Source organism: Pteropus vampyrus, unplaced genomic scaffold, assembly GCF_000151845.1.
Source record: "Pteropus vampyrus isolate Shadow unplaced genomic scaffold, Pvam_2.0 Scaffold2, whole genome shotgun sequence".
NCBI classification, from domain to species: domain Eukaryota; kingdom Metazoa; phylum Chordata; class Mammalia; order Chiroptera; family Pteropodidae; genus Pteropus; species Pteropus vampyrus.
In genome coordinates, this window is record NW_011888783.1 from 23,437,736 (window position 1) to 23,450,318 (window position 12,583).

General features: G+C 32.8%; 1 protein-coding gene across 2 annotated transcripts in view; it reads left to right on the forward strand.

Annotated features, from left to right (window-relative positions):
- The window catches only part of GRB14 (growth factor receptor bound protein 14), a 113,134-nt gene extending 103,074 nt beyond the window's left edge, over nucleotides 1-10,060 (forward strand). For both annotated transcript variants that reach the window (XM_011358389.2, XM_011358395.2), the window contains 6 exons: nucleotides 871-951; nucleotides 5,633-5,749; nucleotides 5,840-5,912; nucleotides 6,050-6,137; nucleotides 8,328-8,421; nucleotides 9,698-10,060. In XM_011358389.2, coding sequence (XP_011356691.1) covers nucleotides 871-951; nucleotides 5,633-5,749; nucleotides 5,840-5,912; nucleotides 6,050-6,137; nucleotides 8,328-8,421; nucleotides 9,698-9,844 — 600 coding nt within the window. In that variant the 3' untranslated portion in view covers nucleotides 9,845-10,060. The remainder of the gene's footprint in view (nucleotides 1-870; nucleotides 952-5,632; nucleotides 5,750-5,839; nucleotides 5,913-6,049; nucleotides 6,138-8,327; nucleotides 8,422-9,697) is intronic.
- Nucleotides 10,061-12,583: the final 2,523 nt, after the last annotated feature.

The window sequence follows — 12,583 nt, forward strand, 5'->3', positions numbered from 1 at the left end:
TCCTTCCTTCCTTCCTTCCTAACAAAATGACTTCAGTCTAAGGGGGTCATCTTCTAGTTTCACATTGGGACTCCTCCAAGATAAATTTGGTCGTGGCAGTTGGCATTCTTAATGTTTCTCAAACTAATATTCCAGTATTATAATCTACACCCATTTTCCAATTGTAGCCTAGCAGCCCAAGTCTTATTAAGATGCTACCTTCTGAAAGTAAAGTCTCTGCATTTCTTATCTACTGTCATTTACCTTATATTTTGTGACCCTTTGTCTGAAATCAGCCTAATTCCCCATCATTATGAGATCACTGATTTTAAAGCCAAATAGTAAACACTGCCGTAAGAGTATTTTACCAGAGGATAATACAATGCCAAGAATCTTTAACACAGGGCCAAGCTTATGGATTTACTGACAAAGACAATGTAATTCATCTATCAGTCATTAAGAGTTATGGTGAATTTTACCTGGTTTTGCTTAGGATGTATATAGGGTTTACATATTCTTTGTACCATAAAGCTTGCCACCCTTCCCAAGTGAGCTTTTATACCACTAGGCGGTATATCACTCCACTTAGTTTTGGTGCTATTGGTGCTCAAAATAATGAGTATAAGTGTCAGTTCCAGATTTTTATACTGGTGAGCTAGACCTTAAGTGTGAGTCCAAGTAAAAAACATTGTCTTTTTAAATGTATCATTCTAATGCACTAAAAGTTTACTTTTCAAAATTTTGGTGCTTTGCTTATTTGTTTTAAGGAACGTTTACAATTTTCATTTCTTATGCTGATGATGTGTAATTAACAGAAATGTCGATTTTCACAAATCGTGTAGTAAAAGTGGTGAGAATGTGTTTTGTTTTGTTTTTTTTTTTATTCTGCAGTATGGCATGCAGCTGTACCAGAATTACATGCATCCTTATCAAGGTAGAAGTGGCTGCAGTTCTCAGAGTATATCACCCATGGTAAGGAACAAAGTTTTGAACCTATATTTTATTTTATATTTATATTATATTAATTTGCAAGTACATTACATTCTAAATATGCATTATAATGTAGTTACATTCTTTCCTTTTGGCCAAGTAAAGTTTCTCTTTGGCACCATCCTACCATAATGTTATATTGAATTACTTATTCTTGGATTTTATATGATTGCAGCCTATGTGATAAAAAGCACAGCAGTAGAGTATACATGAAATATTCAATTAAAATGGATTTCTATATGTTAAATTTTTTTTTTAAATATTTGAAAGAATTACATGAATCATTCTGTCTCATTACATTGAGGATTAGATCTTAAGATAATTTATAGAATAGTTTCTGTGGGATTGTAGATGTTTTCTTAATTATTGATTTTGATTGTGGGCTTATTTATTTAATTTAATATTAATTCTGGGATTGTCATAGCCGAGTATAAAGATGACAATGGTTTTGAATTTTAAAAGCTGCATTATACACATGTGAGCTCTTTTGCATTGGCTTTCTAACAATAAAATTTTTAAAGTTCCAGGTCCTTGAAAAGCAAACTGCTCTCCAGGAAACTCAAAAACTGCCAACAAAAATATAGGTCGTGCATTACATTAAGTCTTGCACCACTTTTCACATTTAAACTGAATGCAACTTGGGTATTTATTTGCAGACACACAGATACACACATCTTTTCCCTTCTTTAGTACTTGATTTTAATTTTCCATGCATTAACGCAAGACATTTATTTCTTAACTTAAAGTTTATGTTCTGCTATTTTTGCTTGTGCTTTTTAATATTGAGTATATTAGGAATTCAGATGTATGTGCCTGTGTTACAAATCAGCTAACGTGCTGCATTTCCACTTAGGTTAGAAATCCGCTCCTCATGTCTGTGACCAAGTAAGGTGCATTTCTCTACATGTAATGTAGCAGGTAAAACGCTCAGTTGTAAGAATGAGGCATGAAATAATGTTGATTATGAAGCCTGATAGACTAATATGGAAAAAGAACTCCAATTCTGTAGTTATGTTGCTTTAACTATTAGTTATGGAAGAGTAACTTTTCATCTTTGTATCATATTACTTTTAAGCCCTAAAATAAGAAACAGCAGTGTAATGAATTTTTATGAAAGCAGTTACTTTCAGGTGAGTATTTGTATAATTTGTCAGCTTATCCTTATCTTTTCAATCCATATTATATATATATAATAAATTTTATTATCTTAGTCCTTTTCTAAATCATTTTAAATTTCTGTTAGAGTCTAAAATTATTAGGCTGAGCATGTTAATAGCAGCCATGCATTTGGAAGCCAATATTGTTTAGTGTCTACTTAATCACAGGAAAAATTGTCATAAAGTACTTTCTACTCTCATCACTGTCATTAGCATACAGGTATGGTACTATCCTTACATCCTCCTGTTGAAAGCAATCGTACCGTTGGTCAGTATGTATAGGACAGTTTGATTAGTGTAGCTTTCCTTGTTCAGCACCATGTATAGGAAAAAAGACAGTCCTTGAGTGAATTTGGTTGGAAATCAGGATCGAAGGAGGAGGGCTTTAGGTGCCTGTGTGGTGAAGACCTGTCAGTTGTTGGTTGTATGGCAGTTGTCATGATCAGAGAATAGCATTTGATAATTTTAGCTCTACTCTTTTTAATTTCCATGAAGGAAACTAAGAAGTTTAGGAAAGTATTTACATTTACTTTGGTGTCTATATACAGAATTGTACTTTTCTAGATTATCAGTGAGTTCTATAATAGACCAGTGCCCCTCACCTACCCTTGCTGGTTTTCATCCAGGTACTATTTTCAGTGAGCAGCACAGAAAACTTAGTATATTTTTGTTATGTTTTTAAAGGAACAATATTATCATCTTAACTTTTTCAGGATACATTTGGAGAAGAGAAATGAGAAAAAATTCTCATACCATAATGAACATCATATATATAGCACATAATAGGCACCCCTATCAGCCTTTGAAATGAGGATCATGAGCAGATATTTGAGGAAGCCAAATATAGTTGGTCCTTTTCAGGGCAAACAGTGGATTCACTGAAAGGAGCATCTGTTAACATGGCCCCAGCTGGAATGAGGAGATGGGAAAAACAAATCTAAGCAAGTTCTTATTCTTCCTCACTTTTGACCTTGTGCTAGACATTCCAAACTACAGTTTCTTCCCTGTACCCCCCAATATTGTGATATATGAAAGAACCCTAGAGTCTGTCACTGCTTTTACTATATGCTGTCTGTGTGACTTTAGTCGAGTCACTGGTGTCCTGCAGTGTAAAATACAGGGGATGGTTGCATAATATCTAGAATCAATTGCATCTTTGATGTCCTGTGGCCCTATATCAAGCAGATGAGAGAACAGTATCTAAGGAAATTCTGTGTCCTCTTGCTAAGGACTGTGCTGTAGGTTTATTTCAATCTTTTAAATGGGGCGACAGAGAGTATATGGCCACTAGTTGCCACCTAGCTAAACTTCCTGAAAAACATTTATTCCATTAAGAGTGACTGGATCTGATTTCAGTGTGGCCTGGATAATCCAAGGTGTACTCAGGCTTCTTCTTTCTTAAAAAAAGAGGGATGCCCTTAAAATCGTGGGCCCTTTCTTAGGGCTTGCCCTGTTTATCCCACCAAAAGAAAGCTAGAAAAGGGACAAGTATTTGAAAAACACACTGATTCTGAATGTTATCAACATTGCTTTTCTATGTGAAAGAAATTGAGCTGAAAATGACCTTTTGAGTTCAAGTCTGATTTTGCTTCACTTCCATTTCTTTGTCCACCAAAGGTAAACTATTAATTTTTCATCCACCACCTGCCGTTCAGTAGAAAATATTTGCTGTATTCCTGTGTTTTCCTCTAGTGTAGTTAATGTAGCAAATAAAAATACTTATTTGTATTGTAAACTCCCTACTTATGTCAAGTACTTATGGAACATAGGATCTTGTTTTGCATTCAGTCTGTCATATTAAGGAGGAGAAAAAAGGATAAAAACAACTGGTTACATTTATTTTTCTTTTCTAACAGTATTTTTATGTTATCGGGACCTTACAGTTACAGAGCCCATCTTGGCATGTGAAGTAGAGATATTATAAAGATAAAACCATTATTATGATTGAGATTAGTTATTCCATGGTTTGGGCAGGTAGAGGCTTTACATTAATGTCAGCAAAGCAAAAGTATATCCGACTGGTCCACAGTCTAGCACAGAAGATCATGGGGTGAGAAGGGCAAAGTAAGGTGTGACAGCAAATAGAGATTACAGAGACAGCATCTGTCTGGAAAGAGCAGCTGTCAGTTATAAAGTCTCCTGTAACATATGAAAGATTACACGCCAGATGTCCAGAATAAAGATGAAACTAAATAAAATTGTGGACCACTGCAGCATGGTTTGAAGAGGAAATAACAAATGCTAATAAAGTGCCATGTGTGATGCAGTGATAAATGAGCACCCCAGTTTTTGTGTGTGGACATTTTATTTCAAGCACACATGTAACTGTATTCTGTTAGACGAAGTTAGGTGTGGTTGGATCCATGTGGGGAGTTATAAAGTGGTTGTAAGCCACAAGTCTCCAGATGCATGCTGGCTCCTCCTTTACCATTAGACCTTTGGTTTGGTTTTGTTCCTCTATTACCGAGTGGAGAATAACTGTGAAATATTGTCCTTGCTGGTTTCGAATATTTTTTTTTTCTTTTGGAGAGTTTTGATCCTTAAAAACTGAGTGACACTCTTGACTGGAGGTTTTGACAGTTGTCTTTTTTTTAAGATGCATGACTTGGGATGGCATACTTTTAAAAAGATTGTTGTGAGGTAGAGCCCTAACCAAACAAAAAGTAAATATAAAGTCCAGGTTTTGGATATTTTATTTTCACAATAGATAATATGAATACAAAAAGTAATTGGCAAAAAAAATTATTTGTTTTAAATTGTTTGTTTAAAGATGTCTTCCTTTTAGATCAGTTCTTCTTTGGTCATTGACTTATTTTTGCAGATCTCACTTTGCCATGTTCATCTTTACAAGAAGAAAAAATGTCTACATATTAAGTCATAGAAATTTTAATAATGTGAAGTTATCTGAATTATTTCACTAAATTTTATTTTCTAAGTAAGATGAAAGTTGAGATGATAAACTTAAAATACATATTGTAGTTCTGTTATAAAGTGAGTTCTATTTCTTTCTAAAGAAGTCATTTTGTTATAGCTTTAGTGTATTTTGAATCTTAATAAATAGCTGCTTCATAAGGAGAGAGATTGACACTTAAAGATAATTGATAAATCTCAAAACATAATAGGGAGATGAGTTCAGAAGTAATGTATCTTTTTACCTCAGGAAGGGCTAAAAATTCTTTTCCGAATTGGCATTTTCCCATTTTACTGGAGAATATGAAGAGGGGGCTGTTTTAGGAGAAAGGCGTACTTACCTTGAAAGCTTTTAATCCCTTTATTCAGTGAGCTTAACTAAGAGCTATATATCTTATTTAACCAAAATATTTTATAGCACCATTTTATCTTGAATATATATTTTTAACTTTTTAATTTCCTGTTAGCCACCTTTGGAACCACATCATAGAATAGAAACATATTGCCAGCAAAGCACTGAAATATAACTTTAAATATATTTTCATAGTTAAAAAAGAGTCGTTTTTTTGGGTTTTTTTTGTTTTTTGTTTTTCCAGAGAAGTATATCAGAGAATTCACTGGTAGCAATGGACTTCTCAGGCCAGAAAAGCAGAGTTATAGAAAATCCCACAGAAGCCCTTTCAGTTGCAGTTGAAGAAGGACTCGCTTGGAGGGTATAAATAGGTTCATATTCTTCAAAAATATTTATGATTTGAGTTTATTTCACCCAAAAAGTTTAAATTTGTTTTCACTTCCTCATGCAGAAAAAAGGATGCCTACGCCTGGGCAATCATGGTAGCCCCACTGCCTCTTCACAGAGTTCTGCCACCAGCTTGGGTATGTCTGCATCTTCACTATGACTGAATGGATGGATATATGTGCATTTAGGTCTAGTCACTGAGGGATTATGGTGGAAAGTCATGTAATTGTGATAATTTCATGTAAAGCTTCGTTTCCTCCATTCATTTCTTCAGCTATCCACCGATCCCAACCATGGTTTCACCACAAAATTTCTAGAGATGAAGCTCAACGACTGATTATTCAGCAAGGACTTGTGGATGGGTAAGTTAGATTTTGAATGGTAGTGATTTTGATTTCTTCTATAGTCAGTATTACTTATTCAACAACACAAAGAGTTTTGACTTTGGTTTATTAAAACAGAAGTGACTTTGTTCTATAAGGAAAGTTGTCAGTGTATCCTAGCAATATCTGTAAAATACCTGTTTCATAATGTATGCTTAGTTTTTGTGCATAAATTAACAGATAACTGAATAGGATGCTCTGTTCTTAACCAATCATCACTAATATTACTCACTCTCTGCCAATATTAGCATCTTAAATTATACTTGATGGGGGAAAAAGCTTAACTTGGTCTTGGGTATCAATGTTTTGATTTGAAAATATAGTTCATATAATTGCAAAGTATGGTTTGTGTGATGACATCATATGTTATATTTTTGTAAAGTTTGATGCAAGGCGTGTTAAGTAAAAAGCTGTTTCTTACATATTTAGACCATTTGTTTCATATATTTTTTCTTTCTGATTATATCCTGATTTTCTTTAAACTTTAACAGCTTAAAGCAATATAAACCTATGAAAAGCATACTTGACTGTTTCTCATGTTATCTTTTAGTGAGGTGCCATGAAAGATGTAGGAGAAATATAAAATGTATTATGAATGATTTATAATCTAGAGAATTTTTTTTTTTCTCAAAGTACTCAGTATTTCAGATACTTCCTATAATATTGGCTTAATTCTCTTCCCAAATGTAATACAAATTAAGAAGGTCGTATTGAGGTTTGGATGAGAAGTGAAACCAGTGTCAATTTAAGGGGTGACAAAATCTTATATCTTCAGGGATTGGTTGGCCTAAGATGATGACAAGATTTCAAGGTGATTTAATATTGACATTTGGATAAAATGCATCTTTACATGCAATATTATTAATAACAAGTCAGAATTTCACTAGACTGTAAATAAGAAAAGATTTTAATATGCTTCTCTGTATAGAGCACAGTCTTTATAGATAAAAATTTGAATAATCAGCAGAGTTACAATCTGATGAGACCAAAAAAAGAAACTACAAAGAACTGTTAAAATGTTTTGGGGGTTTATAATTTCCCTTACTGCTGTGTCCAGTTTTTGTAAATTGAATGAAATCATTACATAAAGAATAGTAATTTAAAAAAAAATTTTTCTTTAAAATTTTTTTCTTTTTGCTTTGCCTTTGGAAAGATGTGATGATGCCAAGTAGTCCACTAGGTGGTAGTGGTGATTTACTTGGGAATGGGGAGAGAATTACAGCTTGATTTACCAGTGAAACTCCCTTTTGTCCCATCTCCCAGTGATGTCATGTCGGAATCTCACACAGCATAAATGAAATGGATAATCTCATCAGACATCTGTGATGGCTCAAATTTGGCTGCCTCTTTGCCCAGGCACAGTGAGATTAATATTGGAGTCGCCAGTAGAAACTGTTTGCATAGTCTGTTTGCCAGCAATTAATACAAAGCTGGTTTTGCACTACATTGTCAATAAATAAGAGTATACGTCTGGCAGCATTTTTCTCTTACACCATTAAGCCATGTCTTGCTTTTCTAGCCTGACATTATAGAGACTTTCTGCTGCATTCTTCAAGGTTAAAGAGGTTGTTTGGGTATTTCTTTTACTTAAAACATTTTGCTCAAACATTTCATAAATGATTGCAGCTTTGATTTTTTAAAAATATATTCATTTCTCACTTGCTGTTGTGCGTGTAATAGTAGGAACCAGAAACAAAAGGAAAAAGGATATTCGGTGGAGAAGAGGTGGTTAAAAAATGATTTCATTCTAAATAATATTCTCTTTCAGGGCCTCACATGACCCAGAAGTTAAAATAACAATATGCTAATGACCCATTCTCTGTACAAAACAGTTACATGTGAATACCCAATTTCCCAGTGGAAAAAGGACACAGCACTAATTATTGATGCCAGCATAGCATTTTATTGGTTATTGTGAGCAAACAATCTGACAAATGAGCTGTATATTTATCCTATTAAAATTAAATTAGCACTGACGACGGTTTTATAGTGTAAGATAGTGTTGTACCATAGAGTTTACCATGTTGGATAATCCTATCATTGAATGCACAGCAAAGGAAAACTATGGCTATGTTTATTTTTATATTTTTTGGATTTATTATATGCTATATTTCTATGAAAACCATGAATAGATGTAGAAACATATTACAATTCTTTCTCTTTCTTTAGAGTTTTCTTGGTACGGGATAGTCAGAGTAACCCCAAAACTTTCGTACTGTCAATGAGTCATGCACAAAAAATAAAGCATTTTCAAATTATACCAGTAAGTATTTTGTGATCTCACATTCGTATATTAGAGATGATCTTAATGCATAAGCTTTTGGAAACTTTGGTTTTCTTTAGTTCTTTTATTAAATATAATTTGGGATTTTGTGCTTTGACTAGAGTTAAGTTTGGCAGAAATGGTTTTATGAGTCTGAATTAATATAAGAAATACAGGAATTGTAAAAATTAAATTTTCTTTTTCTCAGGAAACATGATTTAACAATATTTGTATAGACCTCATGCCACCTATTGTTAAAAGGCCACTAAAGATTCTTTTTCCTGAATTCTACTAGTGATTCTTTAAAAACCCTTTATTTTAAAGCCCTTTCTTCTTCCTTGTCTCAAGAATTTTTTTTTGTTTTCATAGTTTTGTTTTTAATCATTGTGGATAGATACACAGGTGCTGCAGAACTAAATATCATTTAAATTATTCTAAGCAAGTTTAAAAATTTTTTTGTAATTCTACTTTTGGATCGCATAACTTGTTTTGGGATTTTTGTTGCTTCTGCTACAAGTGTGTGTGTGTGTGTGTGTGTGTGTGTGTGTGTGTGCGTGCACACATGCGTGCATGTGATCTATATATTGGAACCAGATAGTGTAAAATAGGGAATCAATCTACTTTTGGAAAAGTATTATATGAGATTGCTAAATTGCTAGTGTTTTCTTTTGAATAGGTTGTTTTTGGAATTACCTAAAGTCTGTGTGAAGTATCTTCCCTACTTCACTGATTATGCGAATGATTTCTCTGGCAAGTATGAATTGCTTAATGCCAGAATATCTCACGGACAAAAAAGAAAAAAAGACAACTATCATTCCATTAACATAATGTTTGATTGCTTCAGAATCAATTTACTGACATAAATTATGTGAATATTCATTTTTAATATACTAAGTGAGTCTGTTAGGGAGATAACATTTAGAAATGGAAATGTCTGTAAATGGGAGCATTAAAACCTTTTGTTTACTTTTACACTGAATAGCGCAGATTTCTCACTGTATATTGATTCAAAATAGTCGTACTGTTCTAATTACAAAACATTGCGAGAATTATAGGTAAGGTAGAGCCACTTGCTTAGCCTGGGATCAGATGCTGTTTCTTTTAAATGCAAAGTGGAATGACAGTAACGAAGTAGACATGCCATGACATTCTTTTTGCTGTCTTTTAGTTTTAATAACTTGTCAATTTTGGTATATGAAGACCCAGTATGCAATAGAATATGATTGTTCTGGATATTTTGCCCATCCTACCAGTTCGTTATTTTTTTCTCTTGTAGGTGGAAGATGATGGTGAAATGTTCCACACCCTGGACGATGGCCACACAAGGTTTACGGATCTAATCCAGCTGGTGGAGTTTTATCAACTTAATAAGGGTGTTCTTCCTTGCAAATTGAAACATTATTGTGCTAAAATTGCACTTTAGCCAAACTAGAAATGACTTGTTAAAGTGTTGAAGAAAAAAGACTCAAGGAAAAATAAAAGATCATAAATAACGGTGAAAGTATTGCCGTGATGAAAAGAATCTGTTTCACCTCAAAGTTAGAAAAAATAGTTTGTGCATTGCAAATAAGCGAAGAATTGGATTGACATTACATTCATCATTTAAAATTCATTAGTTAAAATTAAACCTCAGAAAAAAATAATTTGGTGTGTTCTTGTGTGATTTTACATTACTATATTATTTTCTTTGAATGTGCATATTTTAAATATCTTCCTGTCCTTACTATATGGCAGCATTAGAATTCTTAACTACAAAATATGGGCGGAAATTGGGGTTCAGAATGAATTTAAATTATACTATTTTTTTGTAACCTAAGAGTAATAAAAACTCAAGCAATCAGTTAAAAGAAGCTACCCACGACTTGTTAGTAAAACTAAAAATTATTTTGAATTATACATTTTCTGAGTTTATTATAACATAAAAATCAAAGCATGTTTTGAAGTAGCAGCTTAAAATTAATTTGAAATATTTTGGTTTTTTCAGGATGACTTATTAAATTATTGATTATACTATAATATTTATACTGGTATTGCATCTAGTAGTGACACATTTTTCATTGCATTTTTTTTTCATTTAATGATTTACTAGAATTGTCTATAGTCATAGGTCTCTTAATGGTGGTGATGCATTCTGAGAAATGTGACATTAGACGATTTCGTCATGCAAACATCGTAGAGTGCACTTACACAAACCTAGATGGTATAGCCTACTATACAATGAGGCTATATGACATAGCCTATTGCTCCTAGGCTACAAGCCTGTAATGCAATTTGCTTTGACATTAATGACAGCTATGATGCCAGTAGGTGAATGCAATTTTACAGCTCAATTATAAATTTACGGGACCATCATCATATATGCGTACCGTTGTTATGTGGTGCATGACTGTCTTTAAGAAAATGATCAAAATATAGAGGGGAATTATATAATTTGCTTATGCTTTCTTGTGGCACATAACCTGTGACTATGTTACATTATCAGCTTAATATTTCACATTTGCCCCCATGCTGTAACTTTATGAAGGCTCCTTAGATTCTTACTATGCTACTAGATCATTAACCTTATCAAAATCAGTAAAATCAAAGATTCAAAATCTGTTAAGATTCTAACAGGTAAATTTGTGCTCTTCTTTTTACCTATCCTGTTTTCATTTCAGTTCCTTACCTAGGCAACATTAGTATGGAAGTAAAAGATTTTGGAAACATAAGACACTCACCTCTCTTTTCACCTCTCTGAGATCATCTGGGAGATTTTTGTAGGCAATCTATGATTCTGTTTTCCCCACTTTTTATGGGAAAGATATTTATCGTAACTGAAAAAAAATGACAAAAGAGACAAAACATCAAATAAACATTAAAACCATACAAAATATTACCCATCTTCTTTAATTGACCCTTTTAACAACATTGTTGGAAAGTTAGGGAGGTTTTTTAAAACAATATTTTAAAATTACACACTTTAGTTTTAAATAAAAGCTATACATTTTTGATAACAGCATCTAAAAACATAAAATGCTAATTAAATCAATTACTACTGAAAAAGAATTATTCATGGCATTTTAAAATTATTCAATTTATTTTTAGCTGATACAAACCGACTTTTTAAAATACTGAAACTTAGAACATAAATCTGATGTTATATCAATCAGGTGTCTAAGGAGGCTTGGAAGTTACATAGGACCTCTAAATGGAGAAGCAAGAAGTAAACACACATGGCCCTTTCAGTCCTTTAGAATAGCCTTGACTATTTGTGATTTATTTTTTATTTATAAAAATACTTTGTGTTTCAGCTTGAAATGCATTTTCCCATTTACACCCAGTTCAAATTGACAGTATCAGAAAATATAGTATTTTAAATACTAGATTCTTATAAATCGACCAGTTTATGCTTGAGCTTATTATTTTTGTCTCCAACTTCATTCATTATCTCAGGTTATTAATGTAGAGCCCAGATTTTGTATGTAATTGCTTACTTTGATCTTAAACTATGAATCAAGAAAAATTATTGAAGAAAAGTTGCCACTATCCTTTCTGATTCCTTCTGATAAAGGGTTTTGAATGTACATGTGTGTAAATCTAATACGAAATTAAATCAGAAACAGATACATTCAGTGTCAGTACAGTATTAAAATGGATTTCCAAGAAAAATGTGAATTACTTCTGAATTATTTTTTATTTTGATTTAGCCATGTTCTGCTATCTTGCACCATTTTGGATAGAGATTAGGACAAATCAGCTGATTTCTTTTTTCATGTGTTGGAGTTAGCATGCTTCATTCTCCTAAAAAAAAAGCACACCTAGCAGACCACCTCGTCATGTTTTCTTAAATTTCCTTATGTAGAAAAATTAAGTAATTATTTTGAAACATTTAGAAAACCTAATCAAACAAGATAAAATTATTAGGAGTGTTTCAGTTCAGAATAATTACTTGTTTCACATGTATAATGGTATAAACCCTGACTGATTTGAGTATATTAGGTGGAGAGTTTTGTTTTAGCCTTGTTTTACGCTGGTCAACATCAATTAATCAGAGTTGTCATGTGGTCTCTGCTTTCTGATTGCCAACAATGCCAACTCTACATATGGTAGTTGTATTATGGTAGTGATATCAGACTAGTCCCTGGATTAAACTTCTCTGAAGACGAAAGGTTGTCACTGGTAA